The sequence below is a fragment of the Zootoca vivipara genome, chromosome 7 (assembly GCF_965207765.1).
Source record: "Zootoca vivipara chromosome 7, rZooViv2.hap1.1, whole genome shotgun sequence".
Lineage (NCBI taxonomy): Eukaryota > Metazoa > Chordata > Lepidosauria > Squamata > Lacertidae > Zootoca > Zootoca vivipara.
The window spans coordinates 6,130,995-6,146,577 of record NC_142590.1 but is presented as its reverse complement, the minus strand read 5'-3'; the positions used below and the strand labels follow the sequence as shown (position 1 = coordinate 6,146,577).

The following is a 15,583-nucleotide window of genomic DNA, read 5'->3' as shown; positions in this document are numbered from 1 at the left end:
GAGACTTAGGTTGAACGTCAGAAGCAGCTCCTTTAATACGACAGGCTGACAATAGGACCAGTTACCTAGGGGGATGGCAGACTCTCAGGCCCTGGAAGTTTCTAAGCAGAGGCTGAACAGTCAGTACATTGGCATGCTCTAGCCCTGGGCTTCCTGCATTGAGCAGGGTTGGACCAGGTGGTATACAAGGCTCCCTCCAAATCTTATGATGTAATGAACCACTGGTCTCCTTTCTCCTTTGGTCACTTATCTCTGCTTAGTGCAGGCATAGGCAACCTTGGCTCTCCAGATGTTTTGGAACAACTACAACTCCCATGATCCCTGACCACTGGCCCTGTTAGCTAGGGATCATGGAAGTTGTGGTTCCAAAACATCTGGAGAGCCAAGGTTGCCTATGCCTGGCTTAGTGCTAGCTTCTCCTTCCGGGTGGGGAGGGGAGGGATGCCATTAAGGAGAAAGATCAGCAGAGAATCAAGGAGAAGCCTGCCTATAGTCTTCTGCTTTCCTGTGTGCTTGCCAAAGTCTTTCTTTGCCTGCATCTGCAGAATCCTTCAATATTCTCAGCAAATCAGAACCTGGTTTATTCACAGCAACTTTGCATTCGATGAATGTAATGTCTGGCCAGGCTCTTCACCTCTATTTGCCCACTTTTGATCTATTCAGTCCAGACTATGAAGCAAACTGGTTCCTTTCACCTTTCCATTGCCATGCACTCATCGGAGCAGCAAGGGCCATTTGTCAGAGTTCATTGCCAAACTAGTTCTAGACTAAACAATGGGAGAAGTTGCTTTTTATGCTGCTGCTGCGGTGGTGGTGGAGTTAGTGCAGCCAATGGAAAAGGAGTCAAAATCAGAGTTTTGGAGAGAAAGCCCCAACGAGCGGCAAATTTGCACCCTTCCACCATCACTGGAGGTTCAATATAAAACAAACAGCATAGCAATGCAATTCCAACTCTCAAGCTTGTAAAAGGAAAACTGCCGCATTTAAAAAAGATTAAGGTGCAAAACAAACCAGACCCTGATTTTTATTTTATTTAAGACCAATGCTGCTAACAAATGATGCGAAGATCATGTGCTGAATTTTCTTGTGGGGCAGAAGTGGCATACAAGTCCCCAGCAAGAACTACATGCCTTCCCTCCTTTGCCAAATACCTTCTGGGGGCACAAGGAAGTGCTGTACTCATTTGCTGGATTTCTGAGAGCCGGAATTCTTCCCATGCCTAAGAGATCTACACCTTGCCAGGGCAATTCAACTTCTCTCAAAGCCTCAGTTCAGCAACTTCAGCAATGACAGAACTATAGCTGTGTGAGAGAAGCATTTCTATGTGTTACATCAGGTAACAGGTTTCATGTTCTTGTGTTTATAAGAGAGATGTCACAGGAATAGCAGCATACTGCAGACCTTAACCATACTACAATGGCTAAGTCCACCAGGTGGATAACACCTGCATATCAAGACAATCTGGGAATTTCCTAGGGCAGGAAAGAACAGCTGAAGACAGAAACCAAGGCCTGGTTTACATTATGTGGCATCGACTGTCTGCATGATGGCATGGGCATTCCCTCAACCCAACCATACCAGTAGTGTCCAATCCATATGGATGTCCAATGCTTCCTGCTCAAAAAAGGGGATAGCTGGAAAAAGGCAATCACAAGCTTGTGATGCTATCTACAGGAAGGACAACGGCATGCAAACTCCTCCACCATCCACACCCTGATCTCAACTGAACCCCAAATTTGCTAAGATCTTTCACACTTAAGAGTGTGATGAGGACCGTTCTTAATTTAGGGCCCCTTCTTCCCCTCCTCCCAGACACTAAACTCAATTTTACCCTCTTGGATCCCTCCGCCCCATCACACTACACATTATGGGCATTTCTAGAAAAACCTAACAGTACCTTGGAATTCTGAATAGGGCAAAGGTCCTATATTTAGATATGGATGGTAAAGTAATTACTCGGACTAGGTACTGCCAAAAGAGCCCATTTGTAATTCTAACAGGAGACATTATGACCTCAGGTTTCTGGTTCCCTCAAAAAAGTAGCTGGATTAGGGTAAGCATATTTATATATATAAAAAGGAATGTAGAGAGCAACAGCAGCATTCTGCAGTGTCTTTAATCCAGGGTGGCCCCTCAAGGTTTATCAAAGGAGAGGGGGGGGCAATGTTGTATCAACATTTAAAAACAGACATTACAGCTTTTGGACACATGCTGGCAAATTTGTGCTACAGCCCAAACTACTCAAGTGAGTGCCAGGTTAGATACCCATGCTATACCACCAAGGGTGACGACAGCCAGTTTGAGTGTGCGTGCAAGTGAGAGTGAGTGAGTGAGTGAGTGAGTGAGAGTGAGATTGATCCAATGGCAAGTCAGCTCAACCATCATGGAAGAAGCCGTGAAGGACTGGATGTGTGGATAGTAAAATATGTGAGAAGGATGACAAAAAAGGGATGTGTTTCTTATACTGGATAGTTTTTTTTGCAACTCCTACTACAGCAGCAAAATGCACTGTGGAAGTTATGCCAGGTGAGCTTACGCAACACTTCCAGCAGCTCCACAGACCTTCCCCCAAAATAACTCCTCTCCCTCTTGGGAAGATCAGTCCACTTCAGTTCCAATGGAGCCTCTGAACCTTTCCCTCACGATCCCAGAAGGTCAAAACATGCAGTAGTGCAGAAAAGGACCCCACCCCACCCCCTCTCCAAAAATTATGGTCATCTGAACAACATTGTGGAGATCAGCAGGCTCTTCCCAAAATCAAGGCCCTGGTTCTTGATTCTCCTACCTTCTGGAAGGGGAATCGGAGAATAAGCTCCCCTTTTGCAGAAGCATTTTCTGGCTAGGGCAAGTTCTCGACATTCTGCCCTCCTCACTCAGCTGCAAACCGTCTGACCCCACGCCCACCCCCCAAATGAAGCTTGGCTTCCCCCTCCCCATCTGCCCCATGTACTGAGATGAACCTGTAAACATGAGAGCTCAGTGATTTGAGGTACTTCACATAAAACTCACTCAAGTATCAGTCTTTCCTTTCAAAAGTATCAAGGTAGGGGGAAAACACCAGAAGGTAGTCATCCTGACCCTTCTCCCTCCACTCGGTGTAGACGTCTTTCCTCCTAACTGGGTGATTAAACAGTAGCTACCTCTGGACAACATCACTGATTTCTTGAACACAACACAATAAGTTATTAAGTACAGGATTTGCTCCGGGCATGCTAGCAGCTGCTGAGGACACCTGCAGCTCCTGCAGGCTGAGTTCCAGTTTGCTCACAGCTTCCCGGAAGGCAAACTTGTTGCGTGTTTGCGGGATGCAGTCCACGTAGCCTGAGCAGTAATCCAACAGCTGGTGCCCTGTGTCCACCAAGTGGCTGTTTGTGGTGGGCTCGGCAATGGCACTCGAGAGGAGGTCTGCACACTCCAGCAGAGCCTCTTTGCTGATTTTGTCTGCGGAGATTCTCTCAGCTGTCTGTTTGGTCTTTCTCAGTGCTACTTTGGCTCCCGCTGTACCATTGGCCATTTTGGCAGGTGAGGTGGAAGACAATGACAGAGGCACTTGAGGTGGGAGCAATACAGGCCTTCCGGCTTTTCCACCGGCAGGTGTCACTGCCGCCGCCGCCACCTTTTTGCTGCCCTCGCTGGCTTCCTGCCCAGGCTGTACCAACGCCCCGTTATTCAACTCCTTTGTCACATCTGAGCAAGTGGGCGGCTGGTTTAGGAGCCTCGTGACTGGCGGGGGAGGTGGGGCGCACTTTGGTTTTATCCGCCTGGGCCTGTCACTGGAAGCAGCGACCTGGTGCTCAGATAAGAGCTTGAACCGATTCCCCTGAGAGTCTGTGCCAATCAACTGCACATCTGCTGGCGTATGCTTCAGAGTGGGTGAGATGAGAACGGGCACTTTGTGGTTATGGGTGACAGGAAGGACGGCCGCAGCCTTGGGTGGAGAAGGCCAGCCTGACTTCTCCTCGCCTTCTAGGGACCCTTGCCGCGTCCCGCTGCTTTTCTCTTTGTTCTTCAGGCTCGCTGTGGCTGTTGGCCCCTGAGTGTCCTTTTCAGAAACAGCCGCATCCGCAGAAGGGGTCCTGAGGGGAGCAGCCGTGGCACCTCTGGGCAGAAGTTTGGCTTTTGGTCTGTCTCTGGTCAGAGTGGGAACCTCTTCACACCTTTTGGGGAGCAGGTCGCTGGACTTGCTAGTGTTCTCCTCGGGCTGAGAGGAGGTGGAGACTGTCCTTTCCAGCTGGACTTTGGACCTGTGGCAATTTCGGGGAAGGGTCATGGCCATTCTCTCCTGCTCAGGGAGACCCGAGGACATGGAAGATGTCGAGTTGGACCGGGGGAAAGGCTTTGACGCTTCCTCCCCACCGGTGGGCCTCCCAGCTCTTAAACCCAGGGTCTTTTTAATCAGCCGTGGCGTGAAGAAGCCTGTGATGCCTGACCACCCGCTGCCGGTGCTTGTGCCCCCACCGCTGCTCATGCTGCCACTGCCACCGTCATCCCCATAGAAGTTCCGCTGTGTGAAGCCCCCAACATAGCACTTAGATGAGCAAAGGTTTCCATCCTGCTGGGAGGGGGTAAAAGAAAACCCATCAATGTGTTGCAGAGGGCCAACCGCTGAAAGGTTACCCGTCAGCTCGTACTTCTTGTGAGGCTGGTTCTCCATCTCGCGGAAAGAGCTGCTGCGCTTTGGAGGCGTAGGGGCATTTTTCTTCTTCATGAAAGAGCTAAAGAAGCCCCCCTTCCTGTCTCGGGTGAAGGTTGTCTCTCTGGTGTCTTCCAACAGGCCGCTGGGTGACTTGTCTCTCTGCTTGCGAGGTAGTGCTGGGGATCCGCTGGTCTGCTGTGTGCTTCTGATAAAACCTAAAGAAAAGGAGATAGAGCATAACACTTTCCACCATGCTGCCAGGTATTTATGAAGCTTGGGATTCTGACTATGCAAAGTTATGCAATGTACTATATCTACCATGTGTGCGCTTATTGCAAATAGTTGCTTACTAGCCGCAACTAGACATGACTGAGCTCTCCTAGAATTTAAAACATATATATTAATAGCTGCAGCCCCCTGAAACAAATCACAGTGCAAGAGGAGGATTTTAGCGCCCCCCCTGGCTACTTTCCCAATTAAAATCACATTTGCAAGCTATTTGTCCTTCAGGAAAGAAATGCTTACAGGTGTCTGTAAGATACCTGTAATATCTCCTTAGCAGTATGAGGAGCTGTATTAGTGGCCCATCTGCTGAATGCAGGGCAGCCTCACCCCATCAAACTGCATCTGAGACTGCAAGGATGCTTCTCCAGGTGTTTCCAGATTATAACTTCCATAATCTGACCATTAGCATGGTGGTTGAAGCTGATGAGAGTTCAACAGCATATGGAGTGTTAGAGATTCTCTACTTCTGACTTAAGAGCTTCAGTGAGACTAGGAAGATATTAAATTTGCTTTGTTCTCAGACAATCCAAGACATCTATGGAGCAGAATCAGTCCCTTTTCACATAGTTCTTTCTTAGAATCCGTTTCTCAGGTCAGCACTTCCTAACTGTGTGTACTGAGAAACATTCATTTCACCTATTTTGTGGTACGCTCTATAAAGAAGACAACTTTACACATTTATGCTGCTAAAACTCTTATATTTAGTAATTAATCACAGCTATGCCTACAAAGCGACTTATTCTTAGTTGCCCTCATTTGGAGGAAGTTTTCAAAACCAAGTGTTAACAGCCTTTTCAATTTTGTTGTAGGAAAAGCAAGAGCTTCTTCCTGCATTACACTTGCAATTCACGGTGCAAAGTTAGCTTGCAATGACCTGCATCCTATTTTGCCTGTGCTAATCCCACATATATTTTCTGACATATTTAAGGGACTGCAGCCTTGGAGTGTCGACTGAAAGTTTACCCATTTTGCTCACTCTGCTATGGATTATTTGGGTGGGGGGTGGGGGAGAGACACAGCTATGAAGCTGGCTCAAACCAGTCACTCCTGTAGAAAGCTACAAATCTGTTTCCTTCTACCACAAAGGCAGAAGAAATAACTGATTCTGAGAAGAAGAGCAAAGTGCCTCCAGCACAGGGCTAGGCCTTCCTTAGAGACACTGTCCTACAGGAGCCCAAGTATGAATATTAGAGAAATCACTTATGAAGTCACAGGACTCAAAGCTTTTGGCTTACCAAGCATACCTGGTGCAGAGCTGGAAGCAGAATGCTCTACAACCTCCTGAACTCCTTCGATGTTCTCTTTGTTTTCAGCCTGTTTTTTCAAGGTCCTGGTCTTGGAAGGAAGCATGGGCAAACGAGGCAAATATGGAACTATGGATGAAGAAGATGCTGTCCTTCCAAGCTCTTCTGCCACTTCTGTAAGAAACGTCAGGGGAATAGTTGGAACAGAGAGCAGCAAAGGAAGAGGAAAGCAGATCTGGGTGCTAACGAGAGGCACTGGACAAGGGAAAAAGAAACATCACTGAGAGATTCTATGAAGAGATTGAATTCAAGTATAGAGAGGGGTCAGTTCAAAGGGTCTCAAAATGCCACAACAGCAACATAGACTGTCGTAGGAAACAAGAGGTAAGCTTTCACCAAGAAGCAAACAGTGCCTATTACTCAAGTTTTCTATCTTGCCTGGTACATAGAAATCAGAGGAGAGAATGAACAGAGGCTGGAAGCAGCAGTGGAAAAAAGTGTGGACTACTCTGGGTAGTCCTGTGCAATGCAGGAAAAGGTAAAAAGAGATATGAATATTGCCTCTGGCTTGATGCACATTCTGTCACAGAAGAGAAAACCTGCATCTTGCCACAGAGATACTGTACGTGCTCCTTCCTGCCTAGGTTTGCACAGGACTCAGAAGTGTGGGAAGAAGCAGTACAAGTAACCTCTAGCTTCCTTCCAGTGTTGCTTCTGTGTTTTCTACAAAACCATGGTCAGCTCACCCAGAGTGGTGGCCCAGTCCTGCTGGGACTCTTTTGCCCGAACTCAGTGCATGCTCTGCAGGGGGAAACTGAGGAGCCACTCAATGAATGGCAGTATTCAACTAAATTTTTGTGCTAGCATGAGGATCAGCACTAATGCAAGGGGATTCCCCCCTTTCCCTGTGTGTGCACTGTGCACATGAGGCTTGGGGCTAGGGGGATGGAGAGGTTTGCAGGACCACAAAACAGGGGTGCAGCACCAGTGGAAACTGCATTTCCTCTGCATCCATCCATGTGTAATAACAATCTGAGCAGGGAAATATTTAAAATGAATCCTGCATATTCAATTTTAACTCCCTGCTTCTGACTCTAAATACATTAGGAGATCTTATCACATGTCACATCCATTTGGGCTCTTAAAGTGGAGCTGTTTGCAGCAACTGACTACATCTTTGAACACATCTCTGCAAACATGAATACTAGAAAAATGATTTTAGATAGAAAAGCTAGGTTGAAGCCACCAGGAAATTGAATTTTACAGAAAGTCATGATACACAAGAAACAGAAAAGGGCTTAGTTGTGGCACAACTCTTCCTCTCGCCAACTTCCAACCCCAAGATTTTTTACTTTGGCCCAGCAGATTTAACCATAAACCGTGATTTTGTGTTAAAAGAATGAGTTGCTGAGTGTGTGCTTTCCTCTTCTTTATGTATGAAGGAAAATTTAAATTTTTTTCCATTTCTGGCTGTGAATAAACTGGCTGTCTCCACATTACAGGAAACTGGCTTATTTGAATCAAGGTTAGTTCTATCAAACCACCAACAGGACTGTAACTTAATATTCTGGTTTATGAACTAAGCAGTTTAAATAAAACACAGTTTCCCATATTCAGCTGTTAACAGGAAAAGGATTTGCTCACAAATGTGAGATGTTTTAAAGCTTCTCCCCTTACACACACACACACAGAGGTGTGACCCTGAGCCTTACAGCTGCTCATCCTCACAACGCCAAACCATAACTTACGAATCCATTTTCCAGTAAAAATCCAGAGGTCAATTTGAAGAAACACCCCCAATAGTTCTCAACTGCTAGAAAGGTGAAGGAAAACATCACGTGTTTTAGAAGTAAACATTTATAGAAAGTTGAAAGATAAGGAAAAAGGATTCTCACCTTCATTGATGCTAGAATCATGGAACATAGTTTCAAAGGCTTGATGAGTCTCGGCAAATGAAGGCCTTTCTAGGGGATTCCATTTCCAGCCTAAAGCATGACAAAAGCAGAGAAAAAAGTTCTATGTCTTGGAAACATGGCAAGCAAAAGCCGAAGGAAAAGCTTCTAAACTCCTCCTCCTGGCCATATGTGAGAAGCACATGATCCCAAGGTTTAATATGTTGCAATAAATTATGGTTTAGCATGACATGCAAATGAAGCCATGTTCTATAATACAGTGGAACCTCGGTTTACGAACACCTTGGGCTTGTGCAGTCACCGGGGGGGGGGGGGGACGACTCCACAGCTTGGGGCCGCTCGGGGGGGGGCACGCCGGCTGCTCCGCGGGAGCGTGCCCGTGCAATCTTTGCCTCGCCGGAAGTTGGGAGCGTTTCCGAAGCTGCGACCCAGTCACGGACGCTCCGATGCCTCCGCGGAGGCATCGGAGCGTCCGCGTCTGGGCCGCAGCTTCAGAAGAGCTCCCATGGCTCCGCAGAGACCCGGAGCGAAAGCCTGGCCTCCGCGGAGGCACCGGAGCGCTTCCGAAGCTGCGACACAGTTGCGGACGCTCCGATGCCTCCGCAGAGGCATCGGAGCATCTGTGACTGGGTTGCAGCTTCGGAAGCGATCCCGACTTCCGGCGAGGCAAAGATGGCAACCGGCACACTCCCGCGGAGTGGCCAGCGTGTCCGCGCCCCCAAGCCGCGGACTCCGTCGCTCCACGAGAGGTGGGGGAGCTCGGGGAGCCCAGTCGCTCGGTTGGTGGGACGTCACCCCCCGGCGACCGCACGAGCCCAGGACCGGAGCCAGAGCGCCCAACCGTCGGCCGGGAGGAGCCCCCGGGGCCTAGGGCAACTCGCTCAGTGGAACTCCGGTGCACTGGAGGAGAGGGCGAGGGAAGCCCGGAACCCGCCGAGAAGGCTGCCGCCGCCACTCCAAACAAGCAGAAGTGAGGGAGAGGGACCTTGCGAGGCGAAGAGCCTCAGCCTTATCGCCCTGCTGCTGCATTGTCGCAGGAAAGGCCCAGAAACATGTGAGTGGGGGGAAGGGAGAGGCCCTGGCCTGGCTGCCCTGCCGTGGGGTGACTACCATTATCGCTGCCTCTACCGTTATAAGAAATAAATGTAAAAAAATTTCACCTAAAATAATTTTTTTCACCTAAAATACTGTCTGATTTATTTTATACTACAGTACATTGATTATTGCCTTCATTTTATGGATCAATGGCCTCATTAGACAGTAAAATTCATGTTAAATTGCTGTTTTAGGGGCTGTTTTTCATCGTCTGGAACGGATTAATCCACTTTCCATTACTTTCAATGGGAAAGTTCGCTTCAGGTTAAGTACGCTTCAGACTTCCGGAACCAATTGTGATTGTAAACCGAGGTACCACTGTACAGGATTTACAATCCTATGTTTGGTGACTTCTGCAAACCCCAAACCCCTGAATCCTAATCCATTATTGGTATTATGAAAACTGGATTCTAATTTTTAAAAAGTGACAAACCACCCTGAATTCAAAATCTCTTGGCAATATTTGATCAAAACAGGCTCCAACCTCCCTATTACTTGCTTGACTAAACATCTTAATCGGCATCAAACAGCCTTTCTATTTGTTTCTGAAATGTTGTCTCCTGCTTGGTAAGTAATACCAGACATAATACAGCACCCTACCGGACACAGTACACTTAAAAGGCAAGTTACTGGTGCCTTGGAATTTAGAGCACTCACCAGAGTCTTGGTACTCTGCAAGTTGAAAAATATACAGAGGCCTGCATGCTTTGTTACAAAGAAATTTCATTTGTTGTTTGTGTTTATTTTATGAAATTTGAAAAGAATATTGAGAAATGTGTGTGTGTGGGGGGGTCCTCCTACCCTACTACAGCCCTTGCTGTGAAGGGGCTCCCAATCCTCCAGGGACGCTTTCTGGAGGGCTCAGGAAGTTACAGCGAGGAAAAGGAGGGCTCTCCCCTTCTATGGCCTTCTACGCAAGCAACTTTGGATCCAAACCCATGGTTTTTGTCATAATCCCCCCCAAGAGTTCCCCCCCGTGTCACCATGAGGCAAATAAATTAAGTGACATGGGGACTCCACAAACCCCTAAGCAGAAGTTTGTGTCAATGGACCTGTCTTTTGCTTCTGTTGGTTTTTTACATAAGATGTCAGTTGGTAACAATTCTCTTGCTTTGTGGACAAGAAGTTGCCATGGACTGCAAGAAGATCAAACCTATCCATTCTTAAGGAAATCAGCCCTGAGTGCTCCCTGGAAGGACAGGTTGTGAAGCTGAGGCTCCAATACTTTGGCCACCTCATGAGAAGAGAAGAATCCTTGGAAAAGACCCTGATGTTGGGAAAGATTGAGGGCACTAGGAGAAGGGGACGACAGAGGACAAGATGGTTGGACAGTGTTCATGAAGCTACGAACATGAGTCTGACCAAACTGCGGGAGGCAGTGCAAGACAGGAGTGCCTGGCGTGCTCTGGTCCATGGGGTCACGAAGAGTCGGACACGACTAAACGACTAAACAACAACAAAACAGACTTCCCCCCAGCTCTATATGCAACCTGTTTGTTATGGCAAGCCAGCAGGACTGCCAGTCCTACTGCATGTTCTCATGATGTCTCCAATCTACGATTTGTTACTAAAAGTAAAGGCAAGAACGCAATACTCACATGCTCTCATGAGTTCATAGACTTTTGGGGGGCAACCTTCAGGTTGTTCCATTCGGTAGCCTTTCTCCAGTAGATCATAAACCTGAGAGAGGTCAATGCCAGGGTAAGGGGACATTCCATAGGTGGCAATCTCCCACAACAAGACTCCAAAGGCTGCAAGTTAAACAAAGCCATTTTAAACCAGATATTACTTTCATTTCACAGAATCACAGAATTGTAGAGTTGGAAGGGACCCAAGGGTCATCTAGTCCAACCCCCTGCAATGCAGGAATCTCAACTAAAGCATTCATGACAGATGGCATCCAACCTCCAAGGAAGGACCGTTCACGGCCATTAACCAGTATTTCCTAAACTGTGGCAGAAGGCAGCTTATTTAGAACTACTACTTATAGAGGGAAATTGCACGCCAAGGAAAGTTTGTAGGATTTGGGGCTGTTGTTCTTTGATGTGGCAATCTAAATTAATCAGAGTAGCTTCTTAAGCCTCAAATTCAGGTTATATTGCAGGGGCAGCCACAAAGTAATTTTAACTAGCCACTGGCAGACAGATTTTGATCAAAATGTGGTAGAAAGCTTTCCCACCCTTAAGAATAATAATGTTTATGATTTTTAAGAGATAAGAGGTACTTCAATGTTACAATGTTCTTTGTGACAGCCCCAGCTACCCCACTGGCTTGTGCTCCATAAGTGAAAAGGTCTTACCTTTAGGTGGTGTCAGCAGTTCTCTACAACCTGACTATGAGGTAGTCAGTTTCTGGCAAAATACGTTTCTAGCTGTATCAGATTAGAGCTCATTCTAAGAATACCAGAGCAGCCCACATGTAAATGTACACAGGGACTCCATGCATAAGAGCAATGTTCTCCCTTCTTACCCCAAACATCTGATTTGATTGAGAATGTGTTGTAGGCCAGGCTCTCGGGGGCTGTCCATTTGATAGGAAACTTTGCTCCAGCATGAGCTGTGTAAGTGTCTCCGGTCATCAATCTGCTTAATCCAAAGTCAGCCACTTTCACCACGTGGTTTTCTCCAACCAGACAATTGCGAGCTGCTAAATCCCTGTGTAAACAAAGACACTGCAGAATTACGATCTCTGGTATCATCAAGATTCACCCTAAATCTTCTACCTCAGATAAGTGAATATGATTTTACAGCTCAAAACTGGTTGCCACTGAGTGCACAGGAACATATTTAGCCTTTGTGGTTGTAGGGATCTGTTTACTAACATGTGGGGCTTGATCAATGCTTCAGCATTTGAAAGGTACAGCTTTGGTGCCTGGCATGCTTATTCTCTGTTCGCCTCCATATTTTATAACACCCAGGGATGCGTCGCTAACATATCCACTGTGGTCTCTCAAGTAATCAAAATAAAGACAAGGATGCTGCTGTGTAAATTGCATGCTATAAATTTGCCTAGTTTATTTTGAGTGAAGAATCCACAGCTGGGGACAGGTGGTAAAGAATGTGAGCTGTGCAAAGTCTATATTTATGCCTCATTATTTCGCTTCTTTAGAGCAAAGGTCTGAAGCACTGTAACCAAGTTGTAATCTTTGCAACAAGGCTTCATGTTTGCACCAAAGCTTCTGCCAAGATAAATGGCACTCCCTCCTCTGACATGGAACACTTTTAATTAAGTACACTGAAAGCATGAAAATGCCAAAGTTCATCACTGACAGTCTCTGCTGAGCGCAATAAATCTTACTACGCTATCATGCTGAGCAATCATCTTATGTGAACCTTTGAATTCAAATCAGAGAACAGGGAAACATAAAGGTACTTGAATACTATTTGATTCTAGTCTAAAGAGGCTTAGTTTCCAAATTCATGCCTCTTGAACATGCCAAACAAGGCAGCAATTTGGATGACAGTCTATTGCAATAGAAGAATGTACCCCAAAGGATGCAGGTGGCACTGTGGGTTAAACCACAGAGCCTAGGGCTTGCCGATCAGAAGGTCGGCGGTTTGAATCCCCGCGATGGAGTGAGCTCCCGTTGCTCGATCCCAGCTCCTGCCAACCTACGGTAGCAGTTCAAAAGCACGTCAAAGTGCAAGTAGATAAATAGGTACCACTCCGGCGGGAAGGTAAACGGCGTTTCCGTGTGCTGCTCTGGTTCACCAGAAGTGGCTTTGTCATGCTGGCCACATGACCTGGAAGCTGTACGCCGGCTCCCTCGGCCAGTAAAGCAAGATGAGTGCCACAACCCCAGAGTTGTCCGCGACTAGACCTAATAGTCAGGGTTCCCTTTACCTTTACCCCCCAAAAAGGCCCTTTCAGAATACAAACTGTAGTCACTATTCTCTGAGGGACTCATTAAACTCTTAAAACACCCAAGCAAGAACAGTTGAGCTACAGCTATGGGCAAAAGCATATGCAAATAAATTCATAAGGGAGGCAAAACATGCTGGCAGGATAATCCTGCACTGAAATACATCAGGAAAATATGAGTTCTACATGCTACCTAAGTTCAGTACAGTAAATTTCCTTGATTTCACTCTAGAGTGAAATCATATCAGGATCTATGCCATATCAGGATCTACATTTCCATGCAATGACTTAAGTGATGAAAGATACAGGAGTGGAGAAAATGGGACGTGGAGAATTCTCTTTTTTTGGGGGGGGGAGGTGGTATGATCACAGGAGAGAAACTGAGCTGCGTAGGTAACAAATTATTCACCGCTGCTGCCCGAAGTGTTCTCCTAACTTTTCTGAACCTTCCAATATTTAAGCGAGATATTTAACATTTTAAACTTTTTTCGCAGAGGCAACTTGCTATGTTTCCCCGCACATGAAAGCTAGGAGGCCAGGATTATTTAGAAAACTTGAAATATATCAAGCTTTGTCTAGAGAGAATAGCTGGCACAAAGGTATTCTGTTAAGGAGGCAATTGCCTCATGAGCAGAACTTTCAAGAGTTCTCTTTAAAAGCATATAATCGGATATTATCAAAGTTCCTCATGAAAGGTCACCCAGACCCACACTCTCACTCTCCTTTTACAGAAGTCAAGACATTCTGCTAACCTGTGGATAAAGTTTTTCTTCTCCAGGTATTCCATGGCAGAGGATATCTGGGTAGCCATATACAGCAGGACAACAGCAGTCACTTCCTCTCGATTGCACTCCCGCAAGTAATCCAGCAAGTTCCCATACGGCATGTATTCTGTCACTATATAAAACGGGGGTTCCAGAGTACACACACCTGGCAGGAGGATGGTAGAGTCTGGTAAGGTTTATCTCTTATTGTAGGTACAATCTTCTAATGCGACTGAAGTAGAGAGTCCCCAAAATGCTGGAACAGCAGGTAGTATTAAGATAAGGTGTGTATGTGTGGGGGTTATGTTCAAGCTTCCAAGGTAAGCACTGATTTTCCTATTTCCACAGTGTCATAGGGAAGGATTTCCACACAATGGGATTTGGATAAACAGAACATTAGATCAGCCAAGGAAATAAAAAGAAACATGGTTAAAGTGGCACTAAGCTTGACAGAGTAGACAAACATGGAGGATTTGTCCAGAATCAAAAGCTTCCTCACTCGGGGAATGGTTATTGTGCTGATGGCTGTTCCTGAACCAGAGGCACTGGTTCAGAACTGGGACTGCAGTAAAGGGGAAAACAAACAGACAGACAGACTAACAGGCTTTGTCTGTCCTTCCTTCCTTCCTTCCTTCCTTCCTTCCTTCCTTCCTTCCTTCCTTCCTTCCTTCCTTCCTTCCTTCCTTCCTTCCTTCCTTCCTTCCTTCCTTCCTTCCTTCCTTCCACTGCAGGAATGTCCTGCCATTTTCATCCACAAAGATGTCGCCACATCTGGTTGCAACAAGGTCACATCTAGCATGATCCACTAAATCTCACAGACACATTAAACTGCAACTTCTCTATTGCTAATGGAATAAAAATGATATCCAACTCAAAACCTAACTAAACTTTATCACAGCAGCTAAGGACCTAGACCACCATTTGAACTGGGGACACAGCGAACTCATTCCTTTGCAGTAAGCTAGTATGCAGAACCAGCTATCGCATTCACCCTAACAGTGAAAACTCTGAAACTGAGCTGGAGGGGAAAGGGATTCAATAAAGACATAGGCCAATGACAGAGCACATGTCCCAAGTTCAGCCCCCAGCATCTCACACTGGGGAAAACCTCTGCCCAAGACCTTGGAGATTCACTGAAGTCGGAAGAGACAATACTGGGCTAGGTGAAGTACAAATCTGACAATTTTGATTGTTCAAAGAACTTCAGTTGCCCATATTGCCACCACCTGGTATCCAATTAGTCTGACACTTCACCCTGCAAGAAACTATACACAACTGCAAGGGCTTGGGACAGATTGGTTGTCTGAGACCATGAATACATCACTATAACCTAGCCCCAGTTCTCCTTATATAAAGTGGGAACAATAGTGATCTCTCCAGTTATTCCATGGTAAACAAGACTATAAAGTACTTTGCACAATTATACAAACCATTTAAAAACTCAGCTCTAGAACGGATCATTGTGTCTCAGTAGAGACAAAATTCCTTGGCCCAGAAGTGGAATGTGACATACAAGCCCTACCATACAAGCATCTGTTTCATAAGGGGTGCAGTACTGATCGTTGAAGTTCTTTGCATTCCCAACATTTTTTTGCATTTTGCCTTACTATGGCAATGTAAATCACAAGAACTGTGAGAAATATCAACATACAAAACTGGAACTGTAGAACTTAATGGATCAGAACATGACAAGAATTCATATTATGTAGACTACACACTAGACTATGCATGCCAAAAAGCAAAACCAAACAACAATAAAGTGGGGGCAAGGGACCGTCAAGCTCC

The 15,583-nt window shown here is 46.2% G+C and overlaps 1 protein-coding gene across 6 annotated transcripts in view; it reads right to left on the bottom strand.

The window, feature by feature from the left end:
• Positions 1-2,098: 2,098 nt before the first annotated feature.
• Positions 2,099-15,583, bottom strand: part of ABL2 (ABL proto-oncogene 2, non-receptor tyrosine kinase) — a 49,809-nt gene continuing 36,324 nt past the window's right edge. For 2 of the 6 annotated variants that reach the window (XM_088673688.1, XM_088673690.1), the window contains exons 6-11: positions 13,787-13,964; positions 11,643-11,827; positions 10,772-10,924; positions 8,061-8,150; positions 6,157-6,420; positions 2,099-4,851 (exon numbers count right to left, since the gene is read on the bottom strand). In XM_088673688.1, coding sequence (XP_088529814.1) covers positions 3,137-4,851; positions 6,157-6,420; positions 8,061-8,150; positions 10,772-10,924; positions 11,643-11,827; positions 13,787-13,964 — 2,585 coding nt within the window. In that variant the 3' untranslated portion in view covers positions 2,099-3,136. The remainder of the gene's footprint in view (positions 4,852-6,156; positions 6,421-8,060; positions 8,151-10,771; positions 10,925-11,642; positions 11,828-13,786; positions 13,965-15,583) is intronic. The other 4 variants (XM_035121673.3, XM_035121675.3, XM_088673689.1 and 1 more) reach the window with 3 other exon arrangements.